The sequence below is a fragment of the Drosophila bipectinata genome, chromosome XL (assembly GCF_030179905.1).
Source record: "Drosophila bipectinata strain 14024-0381.07 chromosome XL, DbipHiC1v2, whole genome shotgun sequence".
In the NCBI taxonomy this organism is placed as follows: Eukaryota; Metazoa; Arthropoda; class Insecta; order Diptera; family Drosophilidae; genus Drosophila; species Drosophila bipectinata.
In genome coordinates this window covers 4950905-4970147 of record NC_091734.1, presented here as the reverse complement: position 1 = coordinate 4970147, position 19243 = coordinate 4950905, and the positions used below count along the sequence as shown (strand labels likewise).

Below are 19243 nucleotides of genomic sequence, written 5' to 3'. Positions count from 1 at the left end.
CAAAAAAAAAAACACAAAAAAGAACAAAAATGAAACACAACACAGAGAGGAGGAGGAGCCACAGCAGAGGCGGAGGATAGAAAAGGGGCGGTGTGGCAGCAGCAATGGGCGGGACTGTCATTTGTTTTAAGCGATTGGCAACGCGGTGGCCGAAAAGGGGATACTAGAAGGGAGGGAGAGGGAGGCCAGCTTAGCTTCGGTGTCGGGCAGAGATAAACAAGAGTCCCGAGTCCCCAGGAAGTCCAGGAGCATGGAGGACAAAAGCCAAACAAAATGCCAGAAACTGTAACAGTCCCCAGAGATATGGACCAGCCATAGAATATTGCCGCTCATAAAAATTTCAAAAATTATCTATTTTTCAACTCAATTGAAAGGTGTTCCCAGCGAAAGTCTTCTACTGGAGGTAGTGGAGGAGTGCAACTTTTATTGCTTTTCTGAATATTACTCATACGACCTGTGACCCAGATTTTGGTTTGTTGTTTTCCTTTTTTTTTTAAGGAATTTTTATGTTTTTTTGTTAAATAAGCTGGTTTTTAGTTTGGTTATTCTTGATTTAATTTAGAAACTATTTGTACTTTGCTTTGGGGTTTTATTGATAAATTCTTGCTTTTTTAATTATTTAGAGTTTGGGCCAAAACTATAGCATACTTTTTGGGGGGCAGTTTGGAAATGTTGTATTGGAGGTCGCCCTAAAAGGCTTCTCTATGAATTGAAATGCAGGGAAGTCTTAGAAGAGTCTTGAAAGAGTAAGTAAGGCTTATCAAATAAAGGGAAATATTATTTACCTTTTTATTATTATTATTAAAAAAAATATATATACCTTTTTTGAACTATCAGGTACTAAACAACAGGTAATTATCTATACGAATAGCCTTTTGAGTCTTTTAAATTAATTCTTTTAGAATTTTGTTGGAATAGAGAACTATAAGAACTGGATCTATAAGAACTATAAGAACTATAAGAACTATAAGAACTATAGGAACTGATTGAGCTAAAAGACAAAAGATATGTGACAACTAAGATACCTACAAGAAAAAAGATAGAAACTATCATAAATCTTTAAAAACAATTACTTTTATAGGGATTCCTTGTCCTCTCCTATCTTTTTCCCCAGTACTTCCCAAGGACCTCATATAGAGAAGCAGTTCGCTTTTTTAAAACTGGAAAACTATCTATAATACACCGTTTGGGGAAAAGTTACAACTATCAACAGATAGTTTATAGATCTACATAAAAGGACTATAAGAAGAAACCCAATAATTATCCCATATATCTTTTCTATAAATCCTATATATCTAAATAACCTAAACCATGGAAAATAGGTATACTCTATAGAGTATAGAAAAGGTATCTGAAGAAAATAAGCTTGTAAAACAAAGGAGACCACTTTAGTGTCTAATATTTCCAAAAAATTAAGAGCTTACTTATAAGAAGAAAAGTCAAGAACTATTTCAAGAAGCTAACCTCATAAATCTATCCTCAAAATCTATAAAAATTGATAAACTAAACTCTAATTTAAACTAATAAGCCCCTTTTAGATTTAAAAACCTTTTAAAATGAAATCCCATCTAGCCGTTCTGGTAGTAACTCCACTCCGATCGTCACCAGCCACTCGATTTCCGCCAAATGCCCTGCCGGGAAATGGAAAATGGGATACTACATACCTACATACTTACTCCTTCTCTGTAGAGCCCCGGGCACCTACTGTCTATCTGTCTGTCCTCCTGTCTGGGGGGGCTGGTGCAGCAAATATCCTGACCATGATGCCTGGCAATTGCCAATCGGCAATCGGCAATCGCCATGCAAACAAAAGGCAAACAAAATCTAGTTAATTGGGTAAAATGCTCGACGGAAATTGAAAGCAAAAGCAAAAGTAAAATGGCAAAAACATAAATCGAACAACGGTCAGGATAGAGGGAAGAGAGAGAGGGGTAGTTCATAGGTCATAGAGAGACCAAAAATGCAATAAATATCTAAATTTTCTCCTCTTTCCGGGGCATTATTTATCGATTTATGCAAATGCCATCCAAATGCTCGCCACCGAGCATTTTATCAATAAACAACAATAAATTAAAATCAACAATCACTGGACACTAAACATAGCTCTTTCTCTCTCTCTCTCTCTCTCTCTCTCTCTCTTTCTATCTTGTATAGCCATCTCTTTTCTTGTTTTTTTTTTTTGGGTCTGAAATTGAAAATGAAATTTATAAATGCAAATTGTCAACGCCACCGAAAAATGCCAACGGCTAGAAAATGCATACCATTTTCATCCAAAAATGCAAAAATATATATATATATATTTCATATTTTATACATAAATGGAATATATATATATATATAATATATATCTGGGATAAGTACGACATATACACACTGGTATTCCTTCCGCTATATGGACAAATTTGTGACAACAACAAGGCTCGTTGTTTGCAATGAAAAAGAAAAAATGAAAAATAAAAAAAAGGAAAACGAGCGAAAATTCATCGAAAAAAAAATATACATATTCCTGGGAGTTGCGGAAAATTGTGGCAGAGGTGTGGCAGGTGAGGTCAGGGGTCAGGTTGAGTTAAGGAATTCAAGCTTTTACTCTATCAGGGATATGTAAAGACTTGTCTTAAGGCCTTATTACACGATCAAATGCAATCAAGCATGATCTATCGATAAAGACTTCAACTATCGTCGTAGAAAGTCCATCTCCGACAAGAAAGAAGAGCCATTTTTGACTTAAATATTTAGAAATAAACTTAAGAAAAATCTTAAAAAGGGGTGTTGATAAATTTTGAAGATTTTTAAACGTTTTTTAAGACTTCTTACTATAAAAGACCTTTAATAAAAGCTTTAAACTATCGTATATTCTCTCACGTAGTCCATCACCAACGAAAATAAGTAATCATTTTTAGCTTGAATTTTTATAAAATAAATTTAAAAAAAAAAAGATAATTTGAAGATATAACCCTTTATCATTTTCAAAACATTTTTAAGGCTTCCTTCTAATCTTTCTAATAAAAAAATCGTTAATATAATTTGTTAACTGTTTTAAATGGTCCATCTTACAGAAAATACTATCTATCTTCTATCTGTCTATCTATCTATCTATCTTCAGTCTCTTAAACTTCTCAAAAAAATCTTAAATATTTCTTGATAATTTTCAAAGCATTTTTTAAGACTTCTTACCATAAAAAGCCTTAAACTATTGCAGAAGGTCCATCACCAACAAAAATAAATAATCATATTTAACTAAAAAATCTAAAAAAACAAATTTAAAAAGAAACTTCTAAAATTTATAATTGAAAGGATTTTTTTTTAATAATTTTTCAAACCTTGATAGTTTGTTTAAAAAATTTTTAAATCTTTTTACTTTAAAAAATCTTTAATAAAAGCTTTAAAATATCGCAGAAGGTCCATCACCAAAGACAACAATGATTTTATCAATTTTATCTTAAATTTCTTTTTAAAAAAACCTTAAAAAACTCTTCTTTATTTTCAAATCATATTTTAAGGTTTTTTTTAACTTTAAAGACCTTTTTAAAAAAGAGAATCAAGAAAGTGCATAAACTTTACTTACCCCACAGACACACATTTTCTTTTTTTTTTTTTTGCCATTTTTCCGTAGCTATTTGTGCATTCTTTTGTGCGACAAGCAAACAATTTGCATTTTCCATTTTCCATTTTGGCGTCAAATGAAATGTGCCCGAGCGACCATGCCACCATGCCACCATGCGACCAACCGACCACCACCCATGCTCTTCCTGATGTTGTCGCCTCTTTCCTGATGCCACATTTCCACTTTCCTGATTTCCACCTCCACCGTCCACCGTCCTGAATCTTTCTGCTCCACTTTTGGGTGGCTCCGTTGACCAAAAAACCAGGAGCTGCTCTGATGATTTATTGCACTTTTGACGTTATTGATATTTTATTTGTTTGCGATGAAGTCATTTAGTGCCGAGGCTGTGCAGGCTGCACGCGTGTCTCGGGGCACGACCAGGACGACCAGCCATCTTGGAGAGCAAGTATGTATGATGATGATGATGATGATTTATGCCCACATCCTGCCAAAGCAAGGCAAGGCAGGGTAAGGATTTCTCCGAGGTCTCTGGCTCTTATTAGAGAAAATGTAAATAATTCTAAAATGAAAAAGAGAAAAATATAAAGAAATATAAGAAATTGAAATATATTTATGGATGAGGGTGTAGGTACTATAAGACTTCTCGATTCCTGATCTAATTTCAATAATAGTTAGTATACTGTTAATAATAGTTAGTTTAAGTTATCAAGATTAGAATTAGATACTCCTGTAGCTTGAAGAAAGGTCAGAAAGGCTTGTGTTTATCACTGTATCGATAAGCTCTCAAGACTCCAAGCTTTTAATCGAAGTTGGTCCATCACTAAGAAGAATATATAGGAATTAGGGCAAGGTTGTACCAATAAGCATTATATTGATATATTGAGAAAAGAAGAATGTATTCCTAGAAAGAATGTGTCTCCTATAAGACCATTGTTCGAGCATAACTATAGGCACTCTTGCCACGATAAATCCAGATATTTCCACAGATATATCGATATAAGCCTGAAGGAAAGTCTATTAGCTTTCTAGAAAAGATATTCCATCACTAATAAGACCAAATTTCAGGCAAGACCATTCAATATAAGTGTAAGCATAGCGATGGGCACTGTTGCCCTATAAGATAGACATAAAAAACTATATATCTTATAGGTTTTGATGCAGATTGAAGCAGAATCCAACTACAACAATTTTTTTGAGGTACTCCTCTCCAGGATAGGATAAAAATTGGCCAAGATATGGATTAAGTTTGGAATAGGACTGGGTTATCGATAAGCTCTTAAGGATATAAGCTTTCTATCGAAGTAGTTCCATCACCAACAAGAAGAATACACTTTAATTCTACCAAGACTGTACAAGACTACACATGCCTTAGCGATGGGCACTCCTGAAAAGGGAAATCCAACACGATATATCGATAAAAGCCTCACGATTTCAAGCTTTTTATGAAAGAGTATCTACCATCTCTAAAGTTTATAACTCTGAACTCTATACTAGTCTTTATTAAAGAAAGGTTAACAATATTTAATAAAAAATAGCCCCTTTTTAAAAACCAAACCTAGTAACCCTTTTATTTTCCCACCGACAGCCAACAAAAAAGCAAAAGATCAAAAGTTCAAGTCAGCTCAGCAAACCGTGCCCCATAAATCCAAGGTCACAGCAATCCCATCCGTTGGGAGAAACACTTTCGGTTACCGTTTCGATCGTTCGACTCAAAATCAGGCCCCAAAAGTAAGCCCCCCCAAAAGGCAGCCCCAAATAATTGGATTCATAAATCAACCGGAAAGCACTCGATCAGCGAGAGCCCCAAGTCCCCAAATCCGGAAGTAGACGAGACGAGCGAGCACCATGTCGCTGGGATTGAAGAGGTCGTCCTTCATGTTGTCGTCCTTGCCGGTGGCAGCCCCCTGGCGTTGCCTGCCCGGTGCGGCCGTTGCCCTGCTGCAGAGACGCCACAAGTCCAGCTACGACAAGACGGTGTGCAACCTTCGGGTGAACAAAGAGACCAAGGTCCTGGTCCAGGGATTCACCGGCAAGCAGGCCACCTTCCACTCCAAGGAGTCCATTAAGTACGGCACCAAGATCGTCGGCGGTGTCTCACCGAACAAGGGCGGCACCGAGCACCTGGGCAAGCCGGTCTTCAAGACCGTCGCAGAGGCCGCCAAGGAACTGAAACCGGACGCCACGGTGATCTTCATACCGCCGCCATCGGCCGCCGAGGGCATATGTGCGGCGATCGAGAGCGAGATCGGTCTGATTGTGGCCATCACCGAGGGCATACCCCAGGTGGACATGGTGCGGATCATGCAGATGCTGCGCTGCCAGGAGAAGTCCCGCCTGCTGGGCCCCAACTGCCCGGGCCTCATATCGCCTGACCAGTGCAAGATCGGCATCATGCCCGGCCACATCCACAAGCGCGGCTGCGTGGGCATCGTCTCTCGGTCCGGCACCCTCACCTACGAGGCCGTCCACCAGACCACCGGCGTCGGCCTCGGCCAGGCCCTGTGCGTCGGCTGTGGCGGTGATCCCTTCAACGGCACCAGCTTCATCGACGCCCTGCGCATCTTCCTGCCCGACAAGGAGATCAAGGGCATCATACTGATCGGCGAGATCGGCGGCACGGCCGAGGAGGAGGCCGCCGACTACCTCAAGGCCAACAATACGGGCTGTGAGGCCAAGCCCGTGGTCGGTTTCATTGCCGGGCAGACGGCACCGCCCGGTCGCCGTATGGGCCATGCCGGCGCCATCATTTCCGGCGGCAAGGGGGCGGCCAGCGACAAGGTCAAGGCCCTGGAGAAGGCCGGCGTCAAGATGGCCAACAATCCCTGCCACATGGGCACCACGCTCTACAACGAGATGGTGCGCCTCAAACTGGTCCCCAAGACTGACAAAAAATAAACGAATCTATCGTGTTGGAGAGGAAGGGTATGGAGTTTTGGAGGAAACACGAATACTTTCATGTTCGAAACAGTATAATTCATAATTCAAATAATTAAATAAATTATAAATATTATTTAGGATAGTTGGTTATAATGGGGGGAGGATTGTGGCAAGAATTCAGATGGAAAATAGGGGTAGTTGTTGAGTTATAGGGTGATATATGGTCTTATATGTGGTTTAGTAGCTTATAATCCGAGATTTCTTGAGGGAAACCCCTTTTTTTATTACCCAGATTATCTTTGGATTATAGTGCCAAGAATTCATCTTGAATAGGAGTCTAATATCTGAGATATAGGATGATATATGATATATAATAGTCTCTAGTATGTGGTATAGGAGCGTATATCCAAATTAGTCTTTAAAAAAACCTCCCTATATATGTTCTAGATAAACTCTAGATTATAATGCCACGAATTCAGTTCAAAAATAGGGCTAATATATGAGTTATAGGGTAATATATGATATATGATGGTCTTAAAAAAGATATAGTTTCATATAAAGAAAGTATTCTTTGGAGAAACCCCTATCTTTATTTCTGAGATCGAAACCTAATCATAAAATCAATAAATCAGCTTTAAAACAGAGCTAATATCTGAGTTATAGGATGATAGCACTATCATATGGTCTATGATAGTTTTATATATGGTATAGCATCGTATAACCAGAGTATTATTTAGAAAAACCCTCGAGTATATTTTACAGATTAAATCCAGATTATATTATTAAAATTTCAGCTCATAAGGATAATATTTGAGATAAAGGATGATATTACTATTATTTGATCTATGATGGTCTTATAAATGATATAGAGTATTTCATAATCCAATTACTATGCAGGGAAACCCCTCTATATATATACCAGATGAACCCCTGATTGTAATACCAATAATTCAGCTTTAAAGAAGGAATCAGAGTTATAGGATGGTAGTACGATAAACGATAGTATTATAGTCTTATAAAATGTTATAGAGCACCTTATAATCAAGCCAGTCTTTGAAAAACCTCCATCTCACTATCTTAACCCCTTAATCCACCCAAACTACCTAGTTTTTCTTTGAAAACCAACCCAATCTATGCATTAGGATAATGTTATTACAAATAATAGTCTAATATCTCAGTTAGTGTTTTAAAATCAAAGTAGTCTTTGGAAAAACTACATTTCCCTTTGAAACCCCTTTTCCAAACCAAGTAACCTCTGAAACCCCACTCATCCCAACATGCCAGTTCCCTTCACTCCGAAACCTCATTACGTTTTCGACTCTCAAACCAGTTAGATGTCAAGTATATTCTTTTCCAAAATAATATTAAATTATTTTATTTTTTCGGAAGCTCAGTAAGAGCTTAGTGCTATTCAGCAAGCAGGAATCTAGTTACCACTGGTGAGTATTGAAGACTACTTGTATTCCCTATAAAGTGACCTGACCCTGAGAGGTCTCAGAGGTCTCAGAGGTCTTTGGGTGGCGGCATCTCGACAAATATTTAAATCACTTGCTGGCGACCCCTCCACCCTCTGACCTCTTCAACTTTAGAGCTTAACTAACGCATAATTTAACTGAAAAGCGACCACTCCTCGGAGACCTTTTCCACAGAAGCTGTTAAAGGCAGGGGGGATGAGGAGGGACTCGAGACAAGTGCCACACATCCCTGCCACTTTTTTTTCTCTCGAGATATATTCTCATGTTATATGGCAGGAGGATATCTGTGTATAGTTTTCAGAGCAGCTGCCATGTGGCAGCTATTTGGCAAATGCCTCATTCCGTGGCAGCATCCTTGTTTGGAAGGCACTTTTCCGGCCAAGAGCTCCTCACAAATGCATTTTCCTTATTAAGGACAGGTCTCTGTCTCTTTCTTCCTCTATCTATTTGTCTCTTTTTCATACACTTTTCCACCTGAAGAGTAGTTCAGGAGTGTGGAGGAGTGTGGCGTGACTCTTGATATAATGGCATGCGGCGTGGCAGCAAGGCGTGATAGGGCGTGGCAGGTCCCTTTTTGACCGCAACTACAGCGAAAAGCAATTAAACCAAAAAAAGTGAGAAAAAAAAAAGGAGCTGGAAGGAGGTCAAAGGTTAGAGAAGCTATAGAAGCAGAGAGTCTCCTTTGATTGGCAAATCAATTGGAATACCAACCAGATCCAACCAGACATCCTCCACCTCCAGTGACAAGTCTATTCAAGCTGAGAGTGAAAGCTTAACCCTCTAACACCCCACCCCCTCTGTACAATTTATGACACCGCCATGGCCATCAAATTAATTGAAAAACTAAGCCTGCCCCCAACTAAACTTTTCTCGCCTTTCACCCAAAACTTTCTCCCAAAAAAAAACACATAACCTCAAAGCCCACACACAAGAACAGACATGAACAGACAAGCACAATCAAGCACACACATGCTCCCCACTACACTAATAAAAATTATAAAGATAGTTTGAGGCAAAAGGGGGGCGGGCTCCAAGGGTGGGTGTGGCACATGCAAACAAAACCCCAAAATGTTGCACTTAATTGCAACTATTGGAAACTTGGTCCCTTAATCCTCCACCGGCTCTTGCAACCTAAATTGGTTTATTTTCTTGCCACATCCTAGGGAGGAGTGAGGCACGTCCTAGAGTCTAGGATGGAGTGGGAGCTAGAGGGAGAGTGGCCTTGGGGAGTCTCCCAGTTCTGTCAGCTTATGCTCGTCATGCAACTTATGCATGTATGTATGTATGTATGCATGTAGTTGTTGCATGCCACACATCCCCACATGCTAAAAATCATTCTACTGATTGGCCAATTACGGCAATTGACATTTTATCTGTTTATGATTCGATTTCGGAGCTGAAAACGACCTCTTAAATGCCTCATAATGATTACCAGTGTTTTCAGCTCTCTCTTCTCTCTCTCTGATGATTGGCTTTAATTGACTTTGCTTTGGCTATATAATGCCTCAATTAGGGATCTATATCTGGTAGATAGGAGAGCGGGTATTAGGAGGGAAGGAGGTTAGGCACTATCTAGCGATAGCACTGTACTATAGATACCTACTATAGATATCATATCATAGCTTATACTTTCTATAGTTAACTATCCTGTAGTTAACTTCCATATATTACAACTTTAAATACATAATCCTTCAATTTTGGATCTATATTTGGGAGATAGGTCTGGTATTAGGAGGAAAGGAGGTTAGGTCGAAATCACGCTTTACTATAGATACTATAGATATCACATCATAGTTTATACTTCCTATAGTTACCTATCTTCTATCAACAATGAAAGGTACTTCTAATTATATCCTAAAACTAATCCTCCTTCTAATAATAATCCTCCTTCTACCTCAGTATTCCCTAAGTAGCGTTAATTTTAAGCCTTTGGATATTTAATTCTTCAATTAGGGATCCATATATGCTAGGATACCCCCTTCAGGTATTAAGAGAGAAGGAGGTTGGGGACTATCGCTATCACACTGCACTATAGATACTATAGATATCATATCATATTTTAGTTAAAGTTAACTTTCCTATAGTTTACTTCCCTATATGAAGAACTTCAAATACCTAATTCCTCAATTAGGGGAATAAACCCTATCTACCCTACCCTTTTAACCCCTATTACCCTCTTAGTCCCTTATTACTATACATATATGTATCTGGTAGATAGGGTTACTATCACTGTCCTATATCACTATTATCACAACTATACACACTATAAGCTTATCCTCCCTTCCTACTCCGTATCTCTAAGGTATCCCCACAAAGGGTATCCTTATAAAACAACCAAAGGTAGACCTTTTCTCCTATTCTACTCTAAAATATGGATCTATATTCCATAAGGAATGGTATATATACTTCCTATCCTCATATTGTTAACTTCCTATTCTATAGTATTTACTATCGAAAGTTTATGGAATTATATTTCATTGAATTAAATACATTAATCCTTCATATCCCTATGTAATCCCTATGAAATCCCTACTGAATTACTTTATTTTAACCCTTTATAGTATATATCCCTTAAGTAGAGATCAATATTTGATAGAGAATGGGGTAATATTACTATAACTAATCACTCGTACTAGCACTATCGCTGTCATCATAAAATATATATTTTATAATACTTATCAAAGACTAATATGGGGTATCATATACCTTTGAATAGTCATATCCCTAAGTAATCCCTATAAAATCTCCAAAATACAATATATTCCAAACCTTTAGATATATGATCCTCAATTAGGGATCTATATTTGATAGGAAATGGGTTGTCTGTTCTTCCTAAGAGTATCATAAACCACTTACTAACACACCCTATCCCTAACTAATCCTCCACTAATCCACCTCTTTCTAAACCCCTTTCCAGATCAGTTCAAATTAGTTATCCAAAATGAATAGAAAGGACCTTCTGATCGCCAATGAAATGACAGCCAGTCCTACCCCGTCTGGCCGTGACATGACCGAATCGCTCCCCGAGCCCAAGAAGGAAAGAAGCCATCGCGGAAGCCAGACTAGTTCCCAGGGGACCCTTCTCGCGAAGATCTACGGCAGCTCCAGTACCCTGGTCGAAGAACCTAAACCTGTAGGTTCAGCCGAGAAGACATCATCATCCAACAACGAGTCCCAAAAGACCAACGATTTGGGCTCCAAGTGCTCCAAGTGTGGCGCCCGACGCGGTCTTCCGGTTAGCGACTCCCGGGTGAAGCTAAGTCCCTCATCACCGTCCCGTATCCAGAACATCTATGACTTCCAGCCGGCGGTAATGCCTTATATTCCCAGCCTCGACATCCCGAGTACTTTGGGCAAATCTAGCAGCCTAACCCAGGAGCCATGGAGTAGCGTGGAGTCCCTCTACCGCTCCTACCGCGCCAAAATTGTGAAGCCATCGTCGAAGGAGGAGAAGTGTTACTATCCGTATACGGCCACATCCGACTTGAGCCTGAACCGGGAGCCCAACAAGACAACCGACTCCGAGTTCGAGAAGGATCTTCTCGAGGAGGGGGAGAGGGAGCGTTTCTATCGCCACATGATGCAAATGTATGGCAACTATCATGCCCAAATGGTGGACTTTACCAAGCGGACCGCCGTCGAGATGCGCATCCGGCGGGAGCGAATGTTTGGACGCCGTAGACGCCACTAGAACGTCCCCAGTTTCGATCATCATAGTTTTAGTTTAGAGAGTTTCAAACAATAAAAATTAATCATCGTTAAGTGAATAAAATAGTTTAGGAAACAATAACAGTATGGTGTTTTTTATTTTTTAACTCTACTGTCGCAATTAATAAAGTTTTCTGCCCGAAAGAAGGACAACAGCAAGGATATTCAAGGACTACGACATACCCTATAATGTCCTTTTATTAAAAATAAAAAAATAAGGCAGCTCTTTAACTTTAAATCTAGTCCAAGTTTAAGTTTTAGTTTAAGGACCTCTCCGAAAAGTGTAATTCAATTAGGCAGGACAACCTGCTAGGCAGGATAATCGAGAGTGTCCTGCCGCCTACCCAGTACCGCCATGGGGCTGCCCCTTCTGTTTACAGTTTACGGTTCACAGTTCGCAGTTAAACAATTTTCCAGAGTTTTCGCTTTTTGCGAGAAATTTTCTGCGAAAATCGCTGACGCTGCGTGTGTGACAGCAGAAGCCGCAGACCCCCGCCAATCGTTCCTCCTCCTGCTCCTGGTCCTGGTCCTGCCAGAGTGTCTTTGCATAATTTTTAGACAACCGCACAAGGGTGACTTTAATGTCATCAGCGGTTTTATCCCATCGTCCTGCGTCCTGTGTCCTGCGTCCTGTATCCCGTATCCCATGTCCTCTATAATATGTCCTTGTTGCTGTTCCCACACTCCATGTCCCTTTCCGCCAGCCTTCCACTTCCGACAGCTGTCAGCGGATTTAATGTGCAGTTTTAATCAAATTCCCATCAGGCTAGTTCGGTGACGAGACTCTGGCCAGATTCCCAGGTCTCCCAGAGAGACCAGAGGGGTGGGAGGGCTGACTGGCTATGCCACCGGCAGTAGGGATTAGGAGCAACATGTCCTTTGGTTTTCAAGGTTAAGGAAGGGGAAGTATGAAGATATGGAAGGGAATACCAAGAGGGGCCATCGTAAAAATTTGAAAAAATATTTTATTCTCGGATTTTGATGCAGAATGGTGGAGAATCCTTCCACAAATCGATTGAGGTACTCCTTTCTAGAATCGGATCAGAATTGGCCGAGATATGGGCATGGATAGGGGCCTCATAGGGATATCCGGAAAGCGTGTTAATACCTTCCGGATTCTCGTTATTCCGGAGCCTTGAAAAGGAAAAAAAAGGCAAGGACTCCCAACTCGATACAATTAAAAGGCCATCAGGCGATTGCCGGTAGGAGGCAAGGATAAAAAATGCAGGGAAGCTGCAACCAGAGATCCAGAAAAGGGGGGGAACATGTAAAAAAAAAGAAAAACTAAAAAAAGGCAACCGCTGTCTTGTAAGGAAGTGCAAAGTGCATTGGTTACGATGCCACTAACACTTCAGACTTTGTGGCGCGCTGAGACTTTGCGGTTTTTATGCTCCACTTGCCACTATAGCGTGTGTGTGTGTGTGTGTGTGTGTTTGGGGCAAGGTGTTTGGGCAAAGTTTTCGTCGACATCTTAATTTCTCACTTGTAAATTGAGCTGCGCCAGCAACCGCAAATTAGACCCCAAAGTATACGTACTTTGTGGATGCCAAATATTCCCCAAAGGTCTCCATTCACCCTTTCCACATGCCACACACAAGCACGCATTACTACACACACATTCATGCGTAAAACCAACACACACACACATACAGAGACCTGAGGAGAGACACAAAGGCGAACTCCGGCTGGCGGAGGAGGACGAGGAGCAAGTTGCAAGTGGCAAGTTGGGATGAAAGGGACAAACAGCGCGTGGTCGAGTATGTTGCAAGTGCGTGAGTGCCACAAAAGGTGTGATGGCGTCGCGCCATTGAAGTTCAGAGTATGGGAGGGTGTGGGGGAGGACGGTGCTGCGAGCGGCATGTGGCATGCCACACCACAGCGATTGTCGAGTTCGATGGATTTCCTTAATTATTAAGTGCCATTAGGTATCCGGATGGCAAATTGAATTTAAACTAAATTAATTCCACAACTACACTAGCAGGTAAATAGACTAAATTGATGGCCAATCGATAGTCTCGATAAATTAATCGATATTATAGGCGATGAATGAAAGTTAATAGAGTTGATAGTTTAAAGGAAAGTGAGGGTTTTTAAGGATATTTTGGGATTTATATAAATAATAGCTTTGAAGGATATTTATTTTATTAAAAAACTCAATTCGATTACTTTTCGATATTTTCGATAAAAATAAAGAATAAGGGGTATAAGAAAGAGATTAAAATATATAGAGATTTTAAGATTATATAGGATTTTTGGATTTAAAAAAGAAAATAAAATATAGAACATATATAAAATAAAGAATATAAAATATAAGATTATTTAAGGATATATTGAGAATCTAACAATGTAAACCTTTAGGTGCTCAATATTCTGACTAGATATAATCGATAAATTAGATACTAATTCGATTAATTAATATCGATTGGAAATACTGTTTTAAAAAATGTTTAAAGACAAAAGATCTAAGAAATTGTAAGATATTATTAAGATATTAAGATAGTAAGATTAGAGATTAGATATTAAGAGTAAGATATTAGATATATAATATTTAGAACTTGAAACCGAAACCTTTTTAAATCCCTAAATACTTAAAACATATAAATTAATTTCTTTAGTTAAAAATTAAAACTATAACTAGTAACTATAATTTTTTTTCTCTCTGCTAATCCTGAATGTCTAATGATTTTCTTCTAAATTGATTTCTGTTTTCGTATTTATTCTGAAACTACTTGTGGGGATTAATCGGCGCTTCCATTAGCAACCAATAGGTACCAGAGACCCCCCCTTTTAAATCCCCGCCCCTGACTTTTAATCTCCCACCGATGATTTATAAAAAAAAGGAAAATAGGAGACCCCCCTTTCAGTTGGCTGCTACATTTGCTGCGATTTCCCCAAGGGTGGCCCTGTCTACCCTCCCCCTCTCTCTCTCTCGCCCCCCCCCTGGGAACAAGGACGCTCCTTTCGTGCCGTCGCGCTTTTCACACCGCCCTGCCACCCTACCACCCCCCGCCCTCCCCTTTAGACAAACATTTGCAAATGAGCGTTGGAGCGTTGGAGCAGGAGACGCCTCAGGTGGAAGCCCTCTATACCCCCTCCCCCTCCCTCAGGTGTCGTTGCAATATGCGTGCACAATTAGAGATAGTTGTGGCAGGGAATGGCTGTGGCAGCTTTTCGGTTCCAAAATTGAAATATTTAATTAAATTTGACAAAGTGGCAAGGTGGCAGTAGCGGTGGCGGTGGCAGTGGCAGTGGCATGCCCCTCTTGTCGTTGTCCTTTTTTTTTTACTTTTGAATTTCAAATTTCTTGCCACAAGTTGCAGATGAGGGAAGCCATTTAAATTGCATCATTTTTCAAACTAAAAAGGTTTCTAAAAATATAAACCCACCTTTTTTTTTAAATATTTTTTTTAAAATAAAATCTTTAACTAATTTAACTGTCAGGGAGTCGTTTTTCTTTTGTTTTCCTTTCCTGTGACCCCTCCGCCCCCCCCTATGGCCAATGACGTGCTATTATTTCCAAGCCAAGTTTCGTCCTCCAAGGAAGTCCTGCCCCTGCTACCTCTCGTGGCTCGCGTGGCACGTACAAACTTTGTCTGGTTCTTTTTGGTTGAATTCGAATGGCAACTTTTGGGCGGCAATGTGGCAATGTGGCAGGAAAAGTCCTATGGTAGTCCAAGACCAACTCGCAAGTCCAAGAATGATTCATGGGAGCTGCAATTTAGCTGCCAACTCGCGAAAAGTACCGGAAACGCATTCATTTTCCGCATTTTTCACATCAATAATAGAGTGCCACAAAGCGGGAGGAGAAGAAGGATCAAGAGGAGGAGTAGAGTCCTTCTTAAGAGTCCTAACTGCAGTCCTAATTAAGTTTGCAACATTTATGACTTGTTGGCCATTAAGACCAACTTCCAGCAACAAGGCCAAAAACTGGTTAAGTGGCAGCCTTGTTTCAAAGCTTATTGATTGGCTTTTCGTTTCTGGTTTCCCTACCCACATCCTTGTTCCTGGCTCTGTATCAAGGATAACTAAGAGCCCGTCCAATTCATTTCACGGTTCGTCTGCCATCCAAAATGGCCCACTCCCAAGGACACCCTTGGAGTCCCCGGGCTTAGGCTGCACTCGTCTGTGAAATGATGACAGTTGCGGTTGCCATTTTTTACTGTCCTTGGAATTTATTGGCCATGGAAGAGAGAGAGAGAGAGCGAGTCCTTCCAAGACTTGCAACCAAAAATATTATTAAATAGTCGTAGTCCTTTCTTCACCCTTTTGGCCTGGTATCTGTGGTGTCCAGTTTTTGATTCGGATTTGGTTGCCCTTCCCCACCCACATGGCTGCTCCTGACAGATAAGCTGCCACAATATGGCGCCACAGCACTGAGAGAAATGCCCGGCACTTAGTTGATCCAACACCACCTTCTATTAGCCCCGATTTCGCTCAGTGCCCCAAGCCACCGCGCTCATATTTCAGGCTTGTGTTTATGCAGCTTAACACTTGGTGCCCCCTTGGTGCCCCCTTGCTGCCCCCTTGCTGCCCCCCCCTTTCCGGAGATAACGAGCCAACCAGAAAAAAAAAAAAAGAATCCATTAAGCTGCTTACGCCGGCCAGCCGCCGGACAGACCGCTTCCGACTTTGCAAAGTTTATTAAACATAATTATTAAAAAAAAAAGTGTAAAAAAAAAAAAATATTATAGAAACGGAAGCCATCGGCGATGCAATTAGAGAAGCCTGGCCAGGAGGAGGGAAGTCAGGAGGCTTCCCAGGCCAAAGGTGAGAGTTCCGGCACTGCCCTTGCCCGGCTGCTGAGTCTCGGCCTCGCGGGGCAGAGCCCGGCTGCGACGCGCCTTATCGATGGAGGACTGGCAGGAGGACTCGCGCCTCACATACCGGAACAGGGACTCCACCAGGTTGCTGGGGGTGATGTTCTCGCAGCGTTCCAGCAGCTTCACGGTGCAGGTCTCAAACTCGTATAGGTCCAGGCACTGGCTAGGGCCCAGCACAAAGTTGGGCAGATCGGAGCCGGAGGTCCAGTTCTGGCTGAGCTCCTTGGGCAGATATCCGCCGAAGGTGGAGTTGAGGCATCTGCCGATCCCGTCGCGGCTCTGGTGCAGGCACTCGGGTCCCTGCTCGGCGATGAAGAGGGCGATCTGGTCGCCGTCCTTGAAGCAGACAAAGTCGAGGAGCTTGTCGGTGATGCGACGCATCATGGCGTTGTGGCTCTTCTCCTCGCGGGTCAGACAGGGGATGAGGGCCTCGTTGAAGTCGTTGATGCAGGCCTTGGCCTGGGGCATGCGCTTGCAGTACTTCTCGAACACGATGTCCAGGTCGCCCTTGGGACTGGCCTCCTCGATCTCCTGCTGGATGGCCGTGAAGTTGGCCAGTCCGGCCAGGCACTCGCCCAGCTTGGTGGCCGCCGTCTCAATGTTGCCGCTCAGCACCGAGGCGTCCACCTCCTTGCCGGGATTGGCCTTTTCGCACTTGGAGCGCAACAGCTCCTGCAAATCCTGCAGCGTGATGCTGGCGTTGCGCAACCCCTCCGGCAGATAGCTCTCCTTCAGCTTGTCCACGTCCACGTTCTTCAGCAGCGACGGGTCGAGGCCGTCAAGGTCCACTGCCAGGACGGCGCTGGCCAGGATCGCCAGGAGCGCGCACACCAACCGTATCGTCCAGCTCGACATTCTCGCGTTGACTGGCAAGAAAATCGTAGCCCAACAGCCGAGCACAACACCAGTGGAGGCACTTCCCTTATCTCGAATGCCAACAGCACCAGCAGCAGCAGCAGAGGGGTCAGTTTCTGATTAAACCGGCTACCAGACACTGGCCACGAGGGTAATCACCCAGCCATAGCAGAGCAGGGTAGAGCAGAGCGGAGCGGAGCAGAGCCCATTAAGGCAGCAAACATTGCTCGTTTTACTGGCCAGCTGGAGTACTCGCAGAAAAAGGGTACTACTTCTTCTACTTAGGGGGGGGGGGGGACACATGGAAGCCCAGCCCAGAAATAGGAAATAAAAGGCAACAGAAGGGCAGAGAAGGCAGAGAAGGCAGAAATCTTTCAGGGATAGGGATTATATTTATTTTTAAGAATAAATTATTGATTTAAAAGCTTAAAATACTAAATAATACCACAGAAATGGAGAAAGTAGCGGACAAAATAGAGATATTGAATTTTAAATACAATAATATAACTAAATATATATTATTTTTAGAGGAAAGTGTGTATTTAATAAGCCAAAAATACTAAATAATACTAAACAAGCAGACAAAGTAGCGGACAAAGAAGCGGACAAGCGGACAGGCTGGCAAATAAAGACAGAAATCTTTAATTATTTGCTTAAATTATTTATTTAATAAACCAAAAATACAAAATAAGGTTAAACAAACGGACAAGAAAGCGGACAAGCGGACACCATAGCGGACAAACGGACAAAGAAGCGGACAAGTGGACAAATATAGAAAGAGATAATTCATTGAAAGAGTATATATATTTTCTTTAGAAGAAATTATTTAAATAATGATCGAAAAATACTAAAAAGTTCTAAACAAAAATATAAAAATGCGGACAAAATAGCGGACAGACGGACAAAGAAGCAGAAAAATTGAAAAGAAAGCGGACAAAGGACAAAAAATAAGAAAAACGGACAAGAAAGCGGACAAACGGACAAGCCGACAAATGAAGACATAAATCATAATAGACATAATAATTTTTTTAAATTTATTATTATAAAACAAACCAAAAATACCAAATAAGGTTAAACAAACGAATAATATACCAGACAAAGTCGCGGACAAGCGGACATACGGACACCCGAACAAACACATCTCTCCCTCTGATAAAGATTCAATTTCCCCCATCACCCACCCACAACCACTATCATCATAACTACAAAAACATACTTTTTTTTTTCAAAGTGCACTTAAGTAGAACAATAATACTAGAGATTTTATTTTTGTGTTTTTGCGACCTCTTGACCTTTTTTAATCTGTTCAACAGATTCTAAGAGCGACAGTTTAATTTCATTAAACATTTAAACGCCCGCTTTAATGATTATTTTTCAAGTACTTACTATATATTATTCGCATTTAATTCCAACAATACCATCATGCTAGACCTCTGCCCTCCACCCAAATAGGCCATTAATTTTTAATCAAAATCCAGAGCCCGGTCTGGCCCAAATAGGGGCTATAACTATATGTATACCTGTCCATGTTGATAAGCTACTGTATGATACTACCATAATAGCTTTGGATTTAATGGATTTTCTGGTAAAAGTCAAGATAATGCTATCATCATACTCTTTATAGAGGGGGGCGGGGAGTGGGGAGGGGATTTAGGATCTATAATGGGGGAGAACACGAGATTGGAAGAGAACAAGTGGGATAGAGAGAAAGAGAGATAACCCCATGACACACTCTCTAAAAAGCGATAAGCCTTATCGGACATACCTGATGCTCGATCCCGACAGCCAATCGTCAAAATGGGTTTCTATTCAAATCGGAATTCTATTCAAATTCTATTCAATTTCTATAAATATTTTAAACGAATTTGTTTGAAAATGCTTTACAAGTTATATAAGAATTCTTAAAAAAATGCTATAAGAACTTTATAGTAATTGTTCTTTTA

The 19243-nt window shown here is 41.0% G+C and overlaps 3 protein-coding genes and 1 long non-coding RNA gene across 4 annotated transcripts in view; 2 read left to right on the top strand and 2 right to left on the bottom strand.

The window, feature by feature from the left end:
- Positions 1–19243, bottom strand: part of LOC138925887 (uncharacterized) — a 32380-nt gene that overhangs the window by 7297 nt on the left and 5840 nt on the right. Inside the window, exon 2 of the long non-coding RNA XR_011442115.1 lies at positions 3566–4124. This is a non-coding gene — a long non-coding RNA (uncharacterized lncRNA). The remainder of the gene's footprint in view (positions 1–3565; positions 4125–19243) is intronic.
- On the top strand, positions 5152–6575 carry Scsalpha2 (Succinyl-coenzyme A synthetase alpha subunit 2). Its single transcript, XM_017248693.3, has one exon. It carries the CDS (start codon positions 5411–5413, stop codon positions 6458–6460), a length of 1050 nt encoding a protein of 349 aa, XP_017104182.2. The 5' UTR covers positions 5152–5410; the 3' UTR covers positions 6461–6575.
- On the top strand, positions 7722–11707 carry LOC108130326 (uncharacterized). Its single transcript, XM_017248724.3, has 2 exons — positions 7722–7881; positions 10835–11707. Exon 2 carries the CDS (start codon positions 10859–10861, stop codon positions 11606–11608), a length of 750 nt encoding a protein of 249 aa, XP_017104213.2. The 5' UTR covers positions 7722–7881; positions 10835–10858; the 3' UTR covers positions 11609–11707.
- LOC108130271 (27 kDa hemolymph protein) lies at positions 16205–17328 on the bottom strand. Its single transcript, XM_017248660.3, has one exon. It carries the CDS (start codon positions 17298–17300, stop codon positions 16341–16343), a length of 960 nt encoding a protein of 319 aa, XP_017104149.1. The 5' UTR covers positions 17301–17328; the 3' UTR covers positions 16205–16340.